This window comes from Phoxinus phoxinus (genome assembly GCF_949152265.1).
Source record: "Phoxinus phoxinus genome assembly, chromosome: 10".
NCBI classification, from domain to species: domain Eukaryota; kingdom Metazoa; phylum Chordata; class Actinopteri; order Cypriniformes; family Leuciscidae; genus Phoxinus; species Phoxinus phoxinus.
In genome coordinates, this window is record NC_136885.1 from 31,801,757 (window position 1) to 31,823,981 (window position 22,225).

The 22,225-nt window shown below is 37.7% G+C and overlaps 2 protein-coding genes and 1 pseudogene across 3 annotated transcripts; all 3 read right to left on the reverse strand.

The window, feature by feature from the left end:
* Nucleotides 1–1,881: 1,881 nt before the first annotated feature.
* LOC307005779 (uncharacterized protein) lies at nucleotides 1,882–10,191 on the reverse strand. The gene is made up of 7 exons (XM_079626229.1): nucleotides 10,048–10,191; nucleotides 6,425–6,653; nucleotides 5,567–5,683; nucleotides 5,404–5,460; nucleotides 5,044–5,283; nucleotides 2,283–2,402; nucleotides 1,882–2,196 (listed from the first exon to the last, which is right to left on the reverse strand). The coding sequence occupies exons 2-7, from the start codon at nucleotides 6,596–6,598 to the stop codon at nucleotides 2,140–2,142; spliced, it is 765 nt and encodes a 254-aa protein (XP_079482355.1). The 5' UTR covers nucleotides 6,599–6,653; nucleotides 10,048–10,191; the 3' UTR covers nucleotides 1,882–2,139.
* Nucleotides 10,192–11,585: 1,394 nt separating this feature from the next.
* LOC307006125 (1-phosphatidylinositol phosphodiesterase-like) lies at nucleotides 11,586–17,101 on the reverse strand (annotated as a pseudogene). Its single transcript has 2 exons — nucleotides 17,097–17,101; nucleotides 11,586–12,475 (listed from the first exon to the last, which is right to left on the reverse strand). The product of its transcript is annotated as a 1-phosphatidylinositol phosphodiesterase-like (transcript).
* A 236-nt stretch (nucleotides 17,102–17,337) lies between these two features.
* On the reverse strand, nucleotides 17,338–20,318 carry LOC307006267 (1-phosphatidylinositol phosphodiesterase-like). Its single transcript, XM_079627062.1, has 3 exons — nucleotides 20,258–20,318; nucleotides 19,181–19,233; nucleotides 17,338–18,374 (listed from the first exon to the last, which is right to left on the reverse strand). Exons 2-3 carry the CDS (start codon nucleotides 19,219–19,221, stop codon nucleotides 17,516–17,518), a joined length of 900 nt encoding a protein of 299 aa, XP_079483188.1. The 5' UTR covers nucleotides 19,222–19,233; nucleotides 20,258–20,318; the 3' UTR covers nucleotides 17,338–17,515.
* Nucleotides 20,319–22,225: the final 1,907 nt, after the last annotated feature.

The window sequence follows — 22,225 nt, forward strand, 5'->3', positions numbered from 1 at the left end:
TAGTTCACTTTTAAAATGAAAATTCTGTCATCATATACTCACCCTTAAGTTGTTTCAAACCTGTATGAATTTCTTTCCTCTGCTGAACACACAGGAAGATATTTAGAAGAATGTCAGTAACCAGACAGTTTCTGGTTCCCATTGACTTCCATAGTAGGAAAAAAAATATACTATGGAAGTCAATGGGAACCAGAAACTGTCTGGTTACTGACATTCTTCTAAATATCTTCATTTGTGTTCAGCAGAGGAAAGAAATTCATACAGGTTTGAAACAACTTAAGGGTGAGTATATGATGACAGAATTTTCATTTTAAAAGTGAACTAATCCTTTAAGCGGTGTCATCAGAAAGTTTTTTCCCATGGTGCTTTTGATCAGCAGTCTGCACGCGACTGCAGAATCCGACACGGGCGCCTTGGCTCACAAGAGTTATATTAAATTGCAGATTAGCCGCGCCTCCATTCCGCCCCCGTTACCACTTTACTGTTGTGACACTGCATGATGGCAAATGGGAATAGGCCTACTGGTCTGGTACTGTATGTTTGAACCAGAAACTGATACAGAAGAAGAAATGGAAAAGTGAATTATACAGGCTTGTCTAAGTCGATGTATCAGAATGATAATGTGTTTTATCAATCTTGGATGAAGCCTATAACGGTAATTAATATGATTAGCATTTTGCTTTAGCTACTATGTTATCAAGCAGCTAATAATGTGTTGCTAATGTTACACAAACTTCCCATTCACCATCTCAGAGTCAGACAGCTACCTTCTAAAAATCAGCATCTAGAAACGCTTTAAACAACTCAGAACTTCAGTGGAGAAAGGCATAGTTCATCGTAACATCGTAGTATACGTCATATACATAATTCACTCGCTATATTGCTAAATGTACATGATTTTTCATATCAACAGCAAAATATATCGGGATATCCTGGCTTCTCTTGAGACTCCCCAGCTGTTAATGATATGCTAAAGCCGGGAGCCCTCGTGACGTGATTGGTTACAAGGTAGTTTGTGACGTAAGAAACACAGGTGATTTCAAACCGCGTTTTTTAGACTTCTTCTTTTAGTCTTATTTTCAAGGACAACACACTCAGCAATGGTTTTGACTTATGAATTTGCACACGGTTTGTCTTAAAGCATAAACACCACATAGACAAAAAACAACATTAAAAACTTGACTTTCACCACAGATGGCGCTGTTGTCGATGCTCCGTGGCTTTGAATAGTTTCTTGTGTCCTCAGAGCTTCATGAGACATCATTTCCCCATCTAAACCCTGTTCTGGATTTATTTAGTTCATTACAGGGTTTAAACCCACACAACCAAATTTTTTCGCCCGCAAGTTTTACATAAAACATTTTTTAAATAAAAAATAGGTGCATTTAGCCTACTCAATATTTTTATTTTCCATACAAATAAATGGGTATACTATTTTAACTATAATTAAGGTAATCTGTTAATTTTAGGTAATCATGTTAATATTATAAACAAAATATAAATCAAAATCTGGTTTATGTTCAGATAAAATATTTAGAATAATGTTTTTATCCATACAATGTTAGTGGAGTCCAAAATAACATTTATATAGGATTGATTGTCATGGGCAAACAAACATATTTAAAAAAAAGTTTTGACTACATGAGGGTGGGTAAATAATGACAGACTTTTTTTTGGTGTACTTGGTTGCTTTGGTTTGATTAAAAGAGGTACTACAGACTTTAGATATTCTTGAAAGGGACTTTGGTGGTACTTGGCCTGAAAATGTGCAAATTACTGCTTTAGATAAAAGCATCTGTGAAATAAATACATATAGTTTTTTAATTGTTCTACAAAGTGAAAGATATAGGGAAGTTGTAATGAATACACAAAGAGGGTTGATGCCAAAGTGTTCCAATCATTTATTTTTAAAAAAGAACAGCCCTAAAGATCACAACAAAATTGACACCCATAATCTATATAGAAATCAACTTTTTAAAGGGGAAAAAAATAAGTCTAATTAAACATGTCATTTAATGAGTATGTTGCAGATGGAGTGCATCTGCTTTAAATCATTTCACTACAATATTGAGACATCTAATGCCATTCCAATTACAAAAAAGAATAACTGTTTATTACATGTGAGTTATTCTTGTCCCTCTAACATGCAGGAGCGGCAGCAGCGTCTTCCAGGAGCGGCTTGTAAAGTTCTGGATCCTACAAACATGAACACACACAGCGGATCTCAGAATCGGTCATGATCACAGTGGATTTGACTGATAGCCGTGATGATGATACAGTACCTTTGCATCTTCATCCTTCTTGCACAAAGCTTTCCCAGTCAAAACACAGACACTGATGTTCACACAGAGCTGAAGGACCGACAACACTATCATCATGATATCTAGTCCTCTGAAGGCCATCTAGAGGTGGGTAAATATAAAGATTTTAGATACACAAAGATGGTGCACTCATATTATTTATGAATGGGAGAAAGTGCAACATGCAACATGGAGTCAATTGTCAACTGTCCCAAATGACTATAAACTATGCACTTATACATGTACATGCACTATGTACTCAGCCGTGTAATGTATGAATTTTATAAGGTTATTTCGTCAACTGGCATTGGATCAGAGTCTGATAGCCCCTCCCCCTCCGCTACGTCATTAAAGCCAACATTCCACACTTCGTTTTTTCAGTTAATTAAGTGCATTAACTGCATTAAACTAGTATTTAAAGTGCACTTTTTATTTTTGGAATTTTCAGTGAACACACTTACACTAATTATACTACAAAATGGCATATAATAGTGCACAAGTACCGGTATGCGAATTGGGACGCACCTAGTGTTCTGAGTTTAGGACTGCACGTGTGCATTGGCTGGTCTAGCCTGAAGAAATAAGCTTTTTTTAACACTATTTGAGCACAAGAAACAACATTTGTGGGACAGTTAAGGTCAGATTTTGTTGCTTATTTGAAATATGTTTTTTAAATGCGAGTGTTGCATGTAGTTTTTAGAGATTTCAGTAGATTTATGTAAATAGGACTTGGTCTTGGATTCCCAAACTTATAAAACTTTAAAGTTAGACCTAGTGTGAGCTACAAGGTTGTTAATCGATGGTATTTGCTTCTGTCGGAGCCGTCAGCCCACATTATTGCAACTTATTTTGAAAGTAATCGTTTTTAACAGATGAATCCGTGGTGAAAAACTACATTACCTTTGATGACCTATCAGAGAGTAGAAAAAGACAAAACACTCCAAAACAGCTCTTTAGCTCCGCCCACTCCCATGAAGCACTACGAATGACTAAACCGAGTCGGTCTCCCTACGCTCTAAAAAATAATTAAATATGTATATATCTGCATATTTTGCAATAAACTTAAAATATATTATTTTTATTTATATAATCTTAAAGGGATACTCCACTTTTTTTGGAAATAGGCTCATTTTACAACTCCCCCAGAGTTAAACAGTTGAGTTTTACCGTTTTCGAATCCATTCAGCCGAACTCCGGTTCTGACGGTACCAGTTTTAGCATAGCTTAGCATAGATCATTGATTCTGATGGGTCCAGTAGCATTTCTTTCTAAATGACCAACGAGTTTCAATATTTTTTCCTATTTAAAACTTGACCCCTCTGTAGTTAAACCGTGTACTAAGATCAACGGAAAATGAAAAGTTGCGATTTTCCAAGCCTATATGGCTAGGAACTACTCTCATTCCGGCGTAAGAATCAAGGAACTGTGCGGCCGTACCATGGGTGCGTGCAGGCGTAATGATATGACGAAGCACCTGAAAATTGTCCCCAGCTCGGTAACTTCCAACATGACCGGGACTAAGTTTGTGTAGTTTTTAGGTGGCAAATTAGGTTTCCTGTGCGATTAGTCATGGTTCTGTGCGTAGTAAAGGGCTGTGATAGTAATGTCATTTAAATCGTCTCTCACAAATGTCTCCATGCTACAAGGCACGCTCCCTGTGCAAGCAGGTTGTCACGTTGGTTTGTTGACGGCAAGTGCTTCGTCATATCATTACGCCTGCTGCACCCATGGTACGGCCGCACAGTTCCTTGATTCTTACGCCGGAATGAGAGTAGTTCCTAGCCATATAGGCTTGGAAAATCGCAACTTTTCAATTTCCGTCGATCTTAGTACACGGTTTAACTACAGAAGAGTCAAGTTTTAAATAGGAAAAATATTGAAACTCGTTGGTCATTTAGAAAGAAATGCTACTGGACCCATCAGAATCAATGATCTATGCTAAGCTATGCTAAAACTGGTACCGTCAGAACCGGAGTTCGGCTGAATGGATTCGAAAACGGTAAAACTCAACTGTTTAACTCTGGGGGAGTTGTAAAATGAGACTATTTCCAAAAAAAATGGAGTATCCCTTTAAATGAGTAGTTTTATATTTTCTCCACCGTTTTTGATTATACTGTTCACAATGCTTCTACGAATTGTAATTCTTTCCCTCATTAAAGAAGTTAAGAACACAGTCTTGTCCCTTTGTACTTTTGTCTGCTTTTCAAATACTTTTTTTGCTTAAAATCAAAGTTTGTATAATGTTATGATTCACCTCGTAGTTGTTTGACTTGGTTCATGGCTTTATAGCTCTTTAACAAAGACTTTAAAAAATCTGAGAAATTAAAGGAAAAAATACTTCTGGAACCAGTGGTGCTGAAAAAGTGGACAGGCTTTGTTACACTATAGTTGGCCGGAGACATTGCAAAAAGGGCCGCGGAGTAAACAGACTTTCTTTGAAAGGGACTTTGGACTTTTTATTGTCAACTTATTACAAGTAAAATAGAGTTTTTCTATTTTTTTCTTTTTCATCCATAAAGCCTGTAAGAAATTAAAATCCCTATTCAGAAGACCTTGAAAATATAGTGCATAATATATTAACCACTATTATGGTGCTTTTTGTCATTTTGGAGCTTGGCATTACATGGAAAGAAGGGACAAGGAAAAACACTTTTTGGAAAAGTACTAATCCTTAAACTGAGTATGTTTGGAAGAAGATTTGATGAACACTAGCTTGTCTTACCACCATCTAAGGAATCATTACCTCAATGAGATTCTTGTAGTACAGACAGGCCTCAGTTTTACTTCTATCTTCAGGGGTAGGTGTATGGTAGATTCTATAGCCTTCATAGCCTCCATAGTCTGAATAAGAATTGTGGTTTTCGGGACAAGAATTGTAGTAGTAGTCTCCAGGATGATCAGTTACAAGGTCCACTGAATACAGTGCAACACCTGTGATAGCCAGTGCAGCACAGACTACATTCAGAATCATTCCGATGACCAGCTGTAAAACACAAATAATATATTATATTATATATATATACATTTAAACTTTTAGTCCTTTAGACCTATTTAAGCAAAAATGGAACTGTCAAAAACACAGATTCCTTTGATAGAAACTTACCAGACAAGAAGTGGGAAACTTAGCTGCGAGAATACACACGATTCCAGTTACAAAGAACTAATAGACAAAAGCAAACAAACAAAAACCTCTGTGCATTTTTTAAAATTTGCTTAAGATTTTGGATAAATCAAAATAATGATACAAAATGAGACCCAAGTCTTACCATACTGCCGAGCCAAAAGGGTCCCATGGCCATCCTATACATGCTCCAGTATAAGCCAAGGCATATAAACATGATGCCCACCACAATATTAAGGACACCAACTATCATCTGCACAATCTATGGAAAAAGAAAACAATATTTGTTATGCCACCAGCTATCAAGAATCTTAAAATAAGAATATAGCTAGATTATAATGACATTGTAAGCCAACCAATCAAATATTTGCTTTTGCTATGGACAGGCGAATTACTTTTTGGAAAATGTTGTAAGCATTATTGTTTGAATAAATGTATAGCTTGCTTAAATATATTTGCAGATAAAATGTAACTTTTCTAAAAGTTGTAGCTTGGTACTAATAATTCTGACTAATCAAAAAACTGCATGTTATATTTTTGTTTGATTTAGGTGTTTTAAAAATGTTTCTAATACATTGTACATACAAAACCAACTGCAACCAAATCGTGAAATGTTGTAAAACTTTTTTAAGCATCTTAAATCTTAGGTATCTTTCCTATCCCCGGTTTCACAGGCAAGTCTTAAATCTAGTCCCAGACTAAAATGCATCTTTGAGCTGTCTTAACTGAAAGCAAATTGCACTGACAAATCTTAAAAATATACAGTATAGTGCCATTGTTCTGTCTCAAGATGCACACCAGTAATGTTTTTTTTTTCTTTCTAAGGCATATTTTTAAAAGCTACTAAAATGCCCTAACTGAACCAAGGCTTAATCCTGGCTTAATCTAAGCCCTGTCTGTGAAACCAAGCCAAAGTGTTTAAATTAAATCTATCCAAGGTAGGCTAAAATGACAAGGCCTGAAAATCAAGGTGTTTTGCAATTAATCTAAGTGTCTGACTCACCCCAAGAGCTGTGTGGATGTTCGTCAGCTTTCCTTTCATATTCTGAGATACAGAGCACACTGGACTGCAGCACAGGAGTCTCAGAATCTGACACAGTACGGGCCATTTGCTCTTTGGGTTTGAGGTGACGGTGATGACCGTCAAACCCTCACCCTGAGACACTGTCATAGACATGATGCAGACGGAAGTCTTTTCACAGGTAACAATGGCTGATCCTCCTTTTTGTTTACTGCATGAAACAATAAGTACAACAAATGATTACTGGTCTAATAATCTAAATAATTTATGTACATAAATTCATTATATCAGGTTTGGAGGATACAAACAAAGCATAGACAATTATAAAGATGATAGTATGTAAATGCAATAGATTAATATGTTTAATTATCGAAACACATTTAGACCTGAATCAGTTAGGAGGAGGAAACACTGCTTATGTTTTCTATAAGGAAGTTGTGGTTCTGCAGGCTGTTTAACCATTCACAGTTTGTTAATTGATATTACAATTATTAGGGCCCAAGCCCTGAAAGGGCGAAGGCCCTATTGTTTTTCTTCGGATTATTATTCTTCTTTATTATTATTATTATTATTTTACTACCTTTTGGGCACTTTTGGGGGCCTTAACGTGCTCAAAAACTCTTGAATCTTTGCACAAATGTCAGAACCTGCGGCCATCAGGGCCCGACTGAAGCTGGGACCCGGGCGTGGCAGGGGGGCTCGCCAGCGCCCCCTGGAATGGGATTCAAAAACATGTCCATATATCAAACACGCTTGCATGTAATAATATGAAACTCGGTACACATATAGATCTCATCGGGCCGAACAACTTTCGTGCTCTAAGTTTTACGCCAGTCCAACAGGAAGTCGGCTATTATGGGCTGTATGGAAACGCATGTTCTGGCATTTGAAACACTTGTCCTAGAGAATTCATCGGATGACCACGAAACTCGGTGTGCATGAAGCCAAGACATGGAGGATGCTAAATTGCGAGGGGATTTTTGATATCTCGAACGGTTTGGCCGTGGCGAGGAAACAAATTTATGGCGAATATTGGAAACAGGAAGTGTGTTATAACATCCTCATACATTAACTGATCTTGATGAAACTTCAGCAGTGTGTTCGCTGTAAGAGGCCGATCACATGGATGTGACTATTGTGAGTCAAAGTTATAGCGCCACCAACTGGCAGCAGGAAGTGTGTCACTTTCAAAATGCTTTGAAATCACCCTCTTATTTTTACCCGATTTGCTTCAAACTTCATCTGTATAATGTAAACACACGGCAGATGTAGACCTGTGAAAGGATTATTGATATCTTAAATACTGTTGCCATGGCAACGCATCAAACTTTAATATTCTTTTTGGGTGCATTTGAGGCTCTTAACATGCTTCAAATTGCATGAAACTCAACATGCATATCAGATTTATTAGGTACTAGGCATGTGTGAAGTTTCAGAAACGGGCGCGGTGGAGGGGCTCAGTAGCGCCACCTTTAGTCAAAAATGGGGTATTAGTTTTACCTACAGTAACAAAAATCGGTATTTATATTTATCTCCCCGAGCCGGACAACTTTCTAATTGACAGTCATTAGCTCCGACCAACAGGAAGTCAGATATTTTGGTTTGAATGTGATTTGATGGGAATTTTGCCAGTCTCTCTCAGTGTCTGTGTGTGTGAGAGAGGAGGGGGGGCTTTATTTTAACCCTTTCTCTGCTGTGTGGGACTTCTCGGGCACTTTTGGGGCCCTTAACGTGCTCGAAAACTCTTGAAACTTTGCACACAGGTCAGAACCTGCGGCCATCAGGGCTGGGCTGAAGCTGGTACCCGGGCGTGGCAGGGGAGCTCAACAGCGCCCCCTTGAACGTGGTCCGAAAAACTTGGTCCATATATCAAACACGTTTGCATGTAATAATATGAAACTCGGTACACATATAGATTTAATCGGGCCGAACAACTTTCGTGCTCTAAGTTTTACGCCAGTCCAACAGGAAGTCGGCTATTATGGGCTGTATGAAAATGCAAGCCCCTGGAATTTGATATACTCCTCCAAGAAAAATTATCTTATCGCCACCAAACTCGGTCAGCATGAAGTCAAGACATTGAGGACGCTAAATTGCGGACGGATTTTTGATATCTCGAACGGTTTGGCCGTGGCGAGGAAACGAAGTTATGGCGAGAAAAGAAAAACACAATGTGTTATAACGTCTTCATACATTTATTGATCTTGATGAAACTTCAGCAGTGCGTTTGTTGTAAGAGGGCGATCACATGGATGTGACTATTGTGAGTCAAAGTTATAGCGCCACCAACTGGCAGCAGGAAGTGTGTTACTTTTAAGATACTTTTGACTAAAGTGGGTGGGTTATTTTTACCTACAGTCACAAAACTCGGTCTGTATATTGTGCTTATCGATCCGAACAACTTTCTCATTTACAGTCATTAGCTCCGACCAACAGGAAGTCAGATATTTTGGTTTGAATGTGGTTTTGTCTCTCTCTGACAGAGTTCCCCCTGCCATTCTCTGTGTGTGTGTGTGTGTGTGTGTGTGTGTGTGTGTGGGGAGGGAGGGAGGGAGGGCACACACACAGACAGCCCCCCCCTTTTCTGTGTGTGTTTGGAGGGGAGCAGAAAGACTCACACTAGAGTGCGGATCGGGCCAAATTTTTCAGTCCGAGCCCGGCCCGCGTCCGACAGAGCAGTAACCGAACCCGACCCGAGCCCGACAGGCATAAAGATATTTATGTTCGAGCCCGACCCGAGCCCGACAGTTAAAATCCCATTTTTTTCTCATACTAATGACAATTGTACGTTTTTTTGTGTGGAAAGCCCGCTTTTATTAAGCAACTGTAGGAAGGCAATCGGAAATGTCAACAGGACAAGCGCATCAGCGCGCGGAGCAACAAGCGCTCTTGACACCTGGCGCGCGCACATTATGCACGCGTTTCGTTGTCACGGCTACATAAACAAATGTCCGCACACAGGAAGACGGATGTTATGGTAATATTTTACATGTATTTTAATCACAAAAACGAACGTTTGCATCAAGTGAAAGCATCAGGCACATCGGCTACCTACATAATAAGCTGTTTTAAATTTAAAATGTTCAATGCCTTATCGCGCTGATGTGACCGAGCCCGACCCGAACCCGAACATCATTTCTAAATATCTGTCCGAACCCGGCCCGGCCCGTCGGGTACCGGCGGGTCTCGTCGGGCTCGGGTCGGGTATCCATCCTCTAACTCACACTGATGCAAGCTCTAAAGCAGACTTCTTCTCGACAGTCAAAGCGGGGTTACGTTATTGCCCGTCGTGCACAGGAACCCGAAAGACAACGGGGTGGCGGCTTTATATATATATATATATATATATATATATATATATATATATATATATATATATATATATATATATAAATAAATATAGCTGCAAGCAGCGATGGAGGGCCCAAGCCGGTGGCAGCGCCAGCCCGGTGCCTTTAGTGTAACTAAAGGCACCAGGGTGGCGGTGCCACCGGCTTGGGCCCGTAATCGCTGCTTGCAGCTATATTTGACTTTTTGTTTTTGTTTTTAAATTAATTATATTATTGTTCATTATCTTAAGAAACAGAGTGTTAACTCAAACTCACCTTTAATGGCACGTCTATTCGAGTCTCAGTTCAGAATAAAGATGGCATGACTCTCTGCTGGTGTTGTTTTTAAGGCGGAGTTTTGTTTTTTTCCCGTAAGTGACTTCCTCATAGCGTTCAAACAAGTATAACAGGAATGTTCTTGTTCATGATGACTTGAATTAGCCTACTGTTTGATATGGGAGATGTAAGCAATGTTATTAGTGTGTTAATAACCAATGTTACCATCACTCCACAATGTTGAATCATATAAAATAAAGATTTAATGGTTTTAGGGCGAATTTGAAATGCACTGTCTGTAAATAATTGATTATTGTACATTCAAACAGCGCCATCTATCTGCTGTTTATTGCTATTACGGCAGTAGAGCGAGACTGGGGGTTCACAACACATGTGACGTTTCCAAGTGGTCAAAATAGTAGGCTAGCTATAATTTACAAATTAGTACTACATTGGTGGCTACATTTAGCCTTATAAATTATTGCCTTGTTCAAACAATGCATTTAGTGTGGATTATTTGTGTTTTGTGTAAGGCTCACTAATGTGCGCCAAACAATAAGCGTGCGTGCGTGTGCGCGCGCGGGCGTTCGTTCATTGTGTGCCCGCGTTCATTGTGTGTGTTCATTTGCTACCTCCAGTTATTATTTAGTCTATTTTGTTTAGTCATAGTTGTCAGCTTTTTGTTTGTTATCTCTTGTTGTGTGTTTGTGTTGTGTTGGTTCCTTCCCTGCATCCTGTTCTTCCCTGGTCATCGAGACTCCTATCCTGGCGAGCCACTCTAGTGCTGTTTCATCACCTATGCCAAACCTCTGGTTCCTTGAGATGCTGTCAAGTTTCCACTGTTGTCAAAGAGCCTGGAGTTGTCTCATCCCTGACCAGCCTGTGTTCTCCAGTTGTGCCCTCGACCTACCTGTTCTCCAGCTGTGTACCCTGCCCTATTGTTTGGACTGTTCCTAATCCAAACAAGTGGATGCTGCACATTGGTGGTGGTTGAGGAGATTCCCCCTTCTATGTAAAGAGCTTTGAGGTCTCAGATAAAGCGCTAATATAAATGTAACAAATTATTATTATTATTATTATTCATGCCTCTTGTCTGTCAATAAATATCACTCCCTGTTCATTCTGCGCCTGGGTCCTCCCTTCTCTGAATCCTGACATTTCCAAATCGTGCCCCTTTCGTTCATGCATTACTGTAATAAAGTGATGGAAGCTAATACCAAGAGCATGCATTTAAAAACGTAGTTAATTATGGTTTCATGTTGACTTTTCAACAAAAAGCTAATGAGCCATTGAAATTGCAATGCTTTATTTAGTTCAGAAACAATGATCATACACCAAATCAGACAGTAAGAATGTTAAAACGACACACTGATCAGTAATTGTAATCATCAATTAATCAAAATCAAAACTTCTGGTAATTGTTGAGCTGTAGATGTTTTGCCCATGTCTATTTTTTTTGGAGATTTTGTCATCAGTCATCATTTACTCAAGCCTTGTTGTGTTCCAAACCCATGAAACAACAATGATTTTCATCAAGTTCAAGGCTTATTGAATTTGATGACCATTTCAATCAATTTAAAACCTGGAAAATCCATGGCTATGATCCCAAAACAAGGCTTGGGACTCTTTTTAAATTCATTTTCAAGATGCTTATACAAAAAAGGATTAATTTCCTTTGCCAATTTTTTTGGCAATAAACGAAACCCCGTACCTAAGCTCGTGCCACTCGAGTAGCTCAGACTCAGAGAATCCGTTGTTGATTGACAGTGCTCAGCAGCTTCTTCCAGATGCTGTTTAATCTTACTCTCTTTGTCTTTGACTTTAGTTACTTTATAGTCTCCTTTATTGTCAGTTTCATTCAACTTAATACCCAGTGTAAAGGTGTTTTTCTGAACAAAAACAATCTTTCCTCTTACTTCACCAATCGTCGGAATTGACGGCTTAACCCAGATATCTTTATCATTTTTAATCATGTTTTGGACTAAATTCAGAACTTTTCCCTTCATAGGAAAAGTGGGCTTAACTCTGAGAAGCACTACCTCAGTTTTGAATTGAGTTAAAAATGCCCTGACTGTGCTGAGAACTTCTGACAAGGATGTATGTTGGTAAATCACTCCATGCATAATTTTTAATCCAAAGCCAGACACTCTGAGGTCGAAGTATCCCAGCCTTTAGCTGGTTCTCTAGTGACCATGCCTGACATTCTGCTAGTTCTGTTCCATGAAGAGCCAAGGCGTCATGGGTACCAGGAATAGTGAGAGTAGAGATGAGCTTGTTATTGTCCAGAGTTTCCATCCACTTACTATTAGTGTCAGGTGGACTGGCTGTTTTGCATTCACTCCATATTTGTCTTTCGACCTCGTTTTCTTCAGTGTCCGTAAGGTCACCATCTGGTTCTTCTGAATTTTGCCCATTACTCTTGAGCAGTCTGTGGAACAAAACCAGAATATCAAGTTAACAATGTCCTTGTTAAAAAAAAAAATATATTTTTAAAAAGTGATTCTTCATATCAAGATGCATAGAACTACAGTTTTTAACTATATAAGCAACAATGGCCCAACATCAGCCGGTCCCCTCAATGATACACTGCATGATACAAGCATAAACTGACCATCAGTTGTTCAGGTGATAACATGCAGAAATTATGACAGCCACGCCTGTGGTTAAAAGGCATTTGAATTTGAAAGAAATGTCACATGGTCAGATAATATTTATGGTCTTCTTTTATCAGTGTTTGGTGAAGATTAGTTGGAAATGCGAGCCAGTGGTCAACCTCTGCGTAGCCTTGTTTCGATAAAATATTTGTATATATTAATAATAAAAAAGGAATCCTCAATCCTTGTTTCTGTTTGTTTACAAACCAAATTTTTCAACAAGTCTGCAGTCATGAAGCAGACGTACTCCTTATTCGATTTTTTCATACAACAGCATCAGAATACACAGTTTTCCCAGTAATTATCTTCATCTTTACCTGTGATTATCAAAGAATGAATCAATACATTAGTAAAAGGTGTATCTCTATACAGAAAAGTGAATTTAGAAGGTTCCCCAGACAGTAAAATTAAATATACTGAAATTATGTTTCTTAGTTTTTCGCAACTGAGAGAGAGAGAGAGAGAGAGAGAGAGAGAGAGAGAGAGAGAGAGAGAGAGAGAGAGAGAGAGAGAGAGAGAGAGAGAGAGAGAGAGAGAGAGAGAGAGAGAGAGATTGTTTGATCAATGTCTTTATTCCCATTTTGACCCAAAATTTAAATCATATTTTTTTTCTGGTTTATTTTGATGGTCCACTTTAGACATTACTAAAGTAACCTTGAAACTAAATGACAACTAACTCTCATTAGAGTATTAGAAGATTAGAAGATAGTTCGGGTTAGTGGAATAGTTGACATGTAGTTGCAAAGTTATTTGGTTACAATAAGGTTTAGATAATATTAGTTAACTACTAATAATGACCTGCACTTCTAGCATTTACTAATATGTGTCATGTTAAAGGTGCTGTATGGAGTTTTCAGCGGCATCTAGCGGTGATGTTTCAGATTGCAACCAATACGTTTACAAGCGAGTGCTCGTGCGCGTGCTTTATTTTGTTTTTTATTATTATGTGGAGTTTGTGTTGGAGTCTGTGTTGTGCTAGTCGTTTCCTGTTATTAGCAGACTCCATGTCATAAAGTTGCAGTGTCGTCGCTGTTGAGTGCAAAGTCATTAGACGAGGCGAGAGGCGAGTTGCTCGGGAGCGCGCATGCAGGTGCTTTCAGAGGTAATAGCAAAACTCGCCAAGTGGATAATTTTATTGTGAGATTACAACCCCTTCACACACAGGTAATAAAAAATGGATTCATTTTAGTAGAAAAACTCCATACAGCACCTTTAATTTCAACATTAAGTAGGCTAATACATTATTAAAATCCAAAGTAGGCTAGTATTTGTTAACACTGAAGTAACATGAACAAACAATGAACAGCTGGACTTTTATTAACTAACATTAACGAATATTAATAAATACAGTAACATATTGCTCATGGTTAGTTCATGTTATGAATACATCATCTCATGCATTTTAACTAATAAAACCTTATTGTAAAGTGTTAGTTATTTAGTCAGTATAGTCAAAAGTCTGTTGGGAGCATCAAAATAAAGTGTTGGCAGATATTAGACAGAATGAATGCTTGACATATTGCAAAGTTACCAGAATATCTAAAGATACTGAAATCAGTCACCCCTTGTTCTTCTTAACAGAATTTGGTTTGTCAACTCACCTCAATGTATCAAGTGCTATATTTAGCTCTGTTTTAAATACTAGCTATTTATTGAAATGAGAAACCAATCAGAGTAAAAATGTTGGGTAAACAAATGGTACAACAAAATAGAAAAAAACTCACTTAGATGGATAACCAGAAACCCCTTTGAACTTGTTGAGCCGTTGGCACAGCACGGTTCTGATAGTTCTGCATAAAGGACTTATAAGTACTACATTTTATGCAAACATTTGGGACATCCAATTGGCGGTTTTCTTGATATGTTTGAACATTTGCATATTTCATATTGATCCTTTTGATGAATGTGTTCGATCCATTCTAACAAAGTCAACATTTAAACTTAGGCCATATTTGCTTGACAGTTTTATATAGCAACAGTTAAACAGGAGAAAATGGCATATAATTAAATTAATGTAACGTTCTGTTGTCATTTTATACAAGCCAGCCAACTAAATGTCAGTAAATAGGCTATATGAGGACCCTAGTGAAAAATAAATATACAACATAATTTAAATAAATTGATTTTATGCTAAGTATACTATAAATACATTTACATATTTATGTAGCCTACTTAATATAAATACCCTGCAATTGTACTTTTAGTATACTAAATTGGTACACTTAAAGTCTGCTAAGTTGGAACAACTAATTTAGTACTATACGTAATATACTTTAGTTATTCAGAAATAGTGCTGATCCAACTAAAGATACACATGCTGTGGAACTATTGCAAGTATACACTTTAAATATCTTGCATTGAAAGACTGATGTTATAGATCATATCCTTACTATAGATATTGAAACACATTTTAGAAATAATATTAAGAAATGTGCATTGTGCAATAAAGTTTAAATATAACATTTATATCAGTAAGTCTCAAGCGAAATGTAAGTAAATATGTTAATGAGTTTGTAGTTTACTGTTGTACCGTATTATATCAAGTGCAATGCAATTACCCTGACTACTTATCTATTGTAGACACCTTTTTGTTATATTAGCCAATGTACTGAATATGATGCATTGTGCACAATGTTGTTATTTTGTTTCTAAGAAATACCTTATACTGTATTGGCAGAGATGTACAGTAATTGTTAGCTATTTATGTGTGTGTGTGTGTGTGTGCCTATATCTATGAGAAGGAGGAGCAGAAGTGTGATCATATGTGTGTGTGTGCTCAATGACACAAAGAACTGTGGTTCTACTCCTAGAACCTTAAAATGAAATCAGCCATCTTGATTGAGTTTTCTGGAGTGCAAGAAAATGAAAAGGCGGACAGCTTGCACCTAGGAGGCATTGAGAAGGATCTTGGAAACTTTTTAAAAGTTAACTTGCGTCAATCAAGAAGAACCTAACTTCGGTGTGAAACAACAGGAGTATAAAAGACTGATGAGCTGATTGCCTTTTTGGATTCTGATACGTCATTAAAACCCCAACAAGCCCAGAGATGAAGACAAGAAGAATGCCATTGCAATGTGTTTTAAAATCACTAAAAGTGTGTTATCAGTATAATATTAATGTTCAATACTCTTACAGTGTAATTGAATTGCAATTGTAATGTTACCAAAATACATTTGAAGGTTTTACTGAGTGAATTCTGCATTTTAAAACTTAAATACAAGAGTAGGCTATATTTAAAGTGTACCTAAGTAGCCTATACTTGGAATAGTTCCACTTTAGCACAAACAAGTATTAAATACAACTTTAGTTGCACTTTAGCACTACTTTTGGACAACTAAAATGCATTTAGTACAAAATTAAGTTTACCAATACCAAAATTTAGCAGACTTTAAGTATACCAATTTGTGGCATAAATACACTTAGTTATACTTAATAAATTGTACTTAAGCTATATTTTTTCACTAGGGATGTGAGACACATTTGGATAAATTGTATTTTTCACTGACTCTCATGTAACCTAACATTAGCATGAAAGCCACTATGTGATGAGGCTTTCAATTTGCAGATAAATAATGTATATAACATGCAGTTTAGTTTTGGTATTGTGTCCAGTGTTCAGTCCCTATCACCCTCTCTGTTTATTTAAGCCCTGAGTTCTCTCTGTCCTTGTTTATAAAGTCACACCGAAATGTGACAATAATAGCATAATGGCTGCATTTCCAGAAACATTACATCACATGACATTAATAACAATGGCATTTAAACTATTATTTAAATATATTTAATAAGCCAGCTTTTATTTAAACTGGATGTCGTTGCTCACAAAAGTTTTTTTGCAGTTAACTACCGAGAGCAACTGTGGCCAACTGCCCCCTCCGTGATAAACGTCATGATAAAAGCTAAAACTGACAGTCCAACTGCTCTTCAGCGATAACATGCAAAAATGAAGAATGAACACACTTGCGATTAAAGGGGACTTGAATTTGACAGAATGTTTTATGATGTTGTTTTATCAAGGTTAGTTACCTCAATTCTTGAACTGAAATTGTAATTGTCACCACCATATCAATGAATACGGGTTAATGGAAACAGTGCAGTATAGAAACCACGAGCAAATACTATCACTAAAGGCAATAGCATATGTCGGTCTTGAAGCTACTGATCCTTGTGTAAAACTGCCATTTTCAAAACTGGTTAAAACAACATTTTGAAGGCCCAGATCACACAGCAACATTTTTATGCAGAAGCTATAACACACACAATTGTTGTTACTCTGAAATGAAGCAAGTAATAAAATGCATACATTTAGAATAATTATTTTTGATGAATCATGACTGAAAATATGTGCACATGCATGGTTAATATGTTTTCTGCTTCTGAATTACAATGCGTTACTTCATGTTGAGTTCTAATGGAAATTATTATTATTATTATCATTATTAAAAATACATATTACCTAGGTTATATTAAAAAAAAAAATTAAACATTCAAAAACTATATTGATCTTGCTAGCACATTTTATTACAGTAATTATATCAAAACGTTTGTTGAAAATAATATGCATGACATTGTGACATCAAACACATGAAACCAACAAAAAACACAAATTACAAAAAATAATTGACATACTCATGCTAATATTGTTCCAAACCCATAAGACAACAAAGAATTGTTATTTTTGAAATAACACAACACACCTGAAATATTTATTTTATTTTATTTGCCAGTTTAAAAATGATCTATTATCTGATGAAAGCAATGAGAACATTCATTTCTTGATGAACCCATGTGGAAAAAGTAAAGACTGAAAAATCTTAGGTAGGGCTATTGAAATCGATGACCTTTTGAATCAAGTCAAAACCTGGAAAGTCCATGGCTATGATCCCAAAACAAGGTGTGGGTTTCTTTTCAAATTCCTTTGCAAGATGAGCATACAACCAGGGATTGATTTCCCTTGCCAATGTTTTTGGCAATAACCAAACCAACATATATGTACCTAAGCTTGTGCCACTCGAGTAGCTCAGACTCAGAGCAGAACCCGTTGTTGATTGACTCATACATTGGTTAGCAGCTTCTTCCAGATGCTGTTCAATCTTTTTCTCTTTGTCTTTAACTTTAGTTACTTCATAGTCTCCTTGTTTGTCAGTTTCTGACAAAATAATCCCCAGCGTAAAGGTATTTTTCTGAACAAAAACAATCTTTCCTCTTACTTGACCAATCTCTGGAATTGACGGGCTAACCCAGATATCTTCATCATTTTTAATCATGTTTTCAACTAAATTCTGAACTTTTTCCTCCATAGGTAAAACGGGCTTAACTCTGAGAAGCACTATCTCCGTTTTGTATTCAGTTAAAAATTTCCTGACTGTTTTGAGAACTTTTGACATTGATGTAAATTGGTAAATCGGTCCATGCATAATTCTCAATCCAAAGCCAGACACTCTGAGGTCGAAGTAGCGTATCCCAGCCTTTAGCTGGTTCTCTAGTGACCATGCCTGACATTCTGCTAGTTTTGTTCCATAAAGAGCCAAGGCGTCATGGGTACCAGGAATAGTGAGGGTAGAAATTAACTTTTCATTATCCAGAGTTTCCATCCAGCCAATTTTATAATTTGCAGGGAGATTGAGTGTTTTCTTATCATTAAACACTTCTTCTTGACTACTCTTGTGCAGTCTGTGGAAAAAAAAGTCAGAATACCAGGTCAACAATGTACTTGTTACAAGTTCTTCATCATCAATAAAATGTATAGCTTGAATGCGCTGTAATTTGCTTTGGATAAGTGTCTGCAGAGGGCCAAATGAATCAATGCAATGGGAAATACAGTAACAGACGAGTCAAAAACTAGAGGAATCCAAAAAGAAATCAAATTTAGTTTGGCATGAATGGCAGGCAGAAATTCTGACATCAGTGGTGCACAATGAAATTTGATGTGAAATCCTTTTGCTTTTTTACAACATCCCAATGGAGTGAACCTCACAGGGGCAAGGACATCATTACATCATCACCCTGTCTACAGGAATACACAATGAATATGTACTTGACATAACACAGTCACTATGTTAACTTAGGTACCATGCTGTCACTAATGTTTGTTTGTTGCCTCTGTTTTTATGTTTGTATTGCAAATGTAATGCGATTTGCAACTAATCGCTCATTACTTGGACTGGGCAAATGTCCCTTGTCCGTTTATGTGTAAACTGCTTGTTATTTACTATTGTGAAGCGTCCTTGAGCTTGGGAAAGGCGCTATATAAATTAAACTTATTATTATTATTATTATGTAAGAAACTGAAAGCATAAGGACACATGATAAGACCTGTAAAAATAGCTTTATATTAAATTCCTTACTGAGCACTTGTGGTGATCAGTATTCAATATAAATATAAAATAGCAGTCCCTTTTTTGTATTAACCAAACCCCAACAACCTACCCAATTTGAGAATATTAAAATACATTATACATTAAAATTGTTATACTTACAGCAGCATCAGGATACACAGGATGTTCCCATGAACTCCCATCTTCTAAACTAACTGAGGTTAGCAGAATAAAACAATACATTAGTACAAAACTGCATTTACAAAGGGGTTTAATGTGGTACAGAGGTGATATCAATGGATTTACACAGAAATTATAGTTGGAGGAAACAATGTTTATTATTTTTATTATTACAATAATTATTATTTTATTTTTTTACTGAAAAAGTACATTAGTTTAAATTTAATGACTACATTAAAGGACAATTCCGGTGCAAACTGAACCTAGGGCGGGGTTAATTAACACATGGTTACCGAGTCGATCGTTCTCTGGGATGTGTTTTCATGATAATCGAATGTATAGAGTTTTATCTCTAAAAACTGATTAGCTTATAACGCTAGTATATGGGGCATAGAATAACTAAAAAGAAATCGCTATTAATACCACTAACAAGGCTCAAAATAGCCTCACACTAACACGGTAGCATAATGAGCGTCCTTACATGCAAACCGAAGCATTGAGAACTTTGTAAGTGTACAGACAGTTTAATAAGAAGATACTTTATAAAGACAGTATTACGCGTATACAGGCAGGAGCCAGTGCCAGAACTTCTTGTTCAACCTCGATACCATCTATGAAATGCAATTTCTCATGCAATTTCTCAACTAACAAATACTTTAGTATCATGAAACTATGTACAGTTGTCTGCTGTTTCCTATATTATCAATTGCTTATGTCAAGTTGATCAAAATATATTATTCTGGTTTTATGTTCAATATCTTCTGGGGTCGGGAATTCAACATATGCACTGTAAAAAAAATGTTGGTTTAACTTAAAAAAGTAAGTTACCTTGTTGCCTTAAAATTTTTAGTTTGTTAATTAAAAATTTGAGTTAATACAATGAAGAATGGTTTAATAAACAGAAACTCAAAATAGTATGTTATCTTCACACATTAGTTATCGAAGTTGATTTGACAAAAGATAAAAAGTTGTGATAACAAATCATGAAAATAATTTTTACAGTATCATTCATTTTCCTGTTATTGCTGAAAATACAATTACAGATGAAGCGAAGCTTACCCTTTCCTTCCGTCTGGTGTCAGCACTGGTTTCTTCTTCTTCCTGCTCGTCGAGATGCTCGTGTGCTCTTCTCTCACATTAAAGAAAGCGCCTCTTCTTATAGTCAGTGTAAGTGAGGTGCTGACACACACTTCCCCTTGAATCGGATCTAAAGGCGTGGGCAGGGGTGAGCTAGTGTTAATCTGTTGTTGTTGTTTTTTGTATGATTTGTGCATTCAATCTTGAGGTGGGCTGTGTGTTGTGTTTTCTTATTTTATTGCACATTTTATCTAGACGTTTCATTCCTAACTCTCTAAAAAAAATGTTGGGGAGTTTACAAGCACAGCGATGCCTGAGTTTCAGGGTCCTCTCACTGTCGTTGGTCTAGTTCAGGAGTATTCTGTTGTGTTGGTAACCAGTTCTTCATTGTTATCTGTTGTCGTAATACTGTTGTAAAGTGATGCTTGTGCGCATGCTCCTGAGTGTGCCGGATTCTGTGACTGTTAGAAAAGTAAACAAGTAAAGTTGCGTTTGGTCAAAGCACTGTGTGTGTGTGTCTTTTCCTGGACATAACATTTGGCGACGAGGATGGCTTTATCTTTGCCTCCACCTGAGCCATTTCTGCCCCACGCTGGTGAGCCTGTCGTGCCGTAGGAGCGCTGGTATGTGTCATTTCAGACGTACCTGGTTGCCGCGGGTTTGGATGATGTCTCGGATGAGAGAAAACGCGCGCTTCTCCTCCATTGTCTCGGAGTAGAGGGATTACGGATCTTCCAGTCACTCGGCACCGCACAGACATACTCTGACGCTGTTGCGCGATTAAAGGGACATTTTCAAAAGACTCAAAGTGTGCTGCTAAAACGCTTAAACTTCAGACAAAGATGCCAACGATCGGGTGAGTCAGCCAGCCAGTTTATCGCTGATTTAAGAAGTCTCGCTGAGCCGTGCAAATTCGGTGCTCTCCGTGATGAATTAATTAGAGACCAACTTATTGAAAAAACAAGCAGAAGTCTCAAGTCAGAGAGAGACTGTTAATTGAGGATGACGAACTTACACTGGATAAGGCTCTCACTCTAGCACTCCAAATTGAAGAAGCTACTCAGTGTGCAGCTAAAATAGCAGAGAATAATGCAGCTAAAACGAATGTTACCACTGTACTCGCAAATGCAGTCACTGATGAGGGGCTCCAGCCTGCAGGTGCAATCATCCAGCAAACGCAGCCTCAATCAAGCCAACAAAGACGGAGGTGTGGCAACTGTGGCTCCATTCGTCATGCCAACAGGTCACCAGACTGCCCAGCTATCAGCCAAAAGTGTAGGCATTGCGGTAAGCTCAACCATTTTGCAAGGTGGTGCAGATCAAAGTCCAGCTCAGGCTCACTTCCCACATCTCAGCCCTCACCAGCAGTAATTCACACAGTTGGCCCTCACTCAGTCACTTTCTCAACGTGTGGTGTACAGCTGAAAGACTGTTGCATTCCACTGCTTCTTGACACAGGAGCTAAAGTGTCATTGCTTAATATGGCCACCTGTTACAGTTACAACCATCGCCTATGAAACTCTGTGGTTATGGTCAAGCCAGCATTGTAGTGACTGGATTAATTAAGCTGCCGGTACAATACGGAAAGAAACGTCTGTTAGAGTTCCCGTTCTACGTCACACAGCACGGTGCTAATATTCTGGGTCTGGACTTGTTCATTAGTCTTGGGTTTTCTCTGCATGACAACAGCGGAGTGACTATCCTTCAGGTGGACTCACCATGGCACACACAGTTTCCCAATCTATTCAGTGGTTTAGGCTGCCTTTCTGCTTTCGCCCACAAACCCTTGCTTAACCCGGATGTACCACCCGTCGTCCAGCCACTACGAAGAGTGCTTCTCGCCATGCGTTACCAGGTCTCCACGGAACTGCAGGGGATGTTAACAGCAGACCTCATTGAGCCCATCGATGCCTCCCCTTGGGTTTCAAATCTTGTGGTTGTGAAGAAACG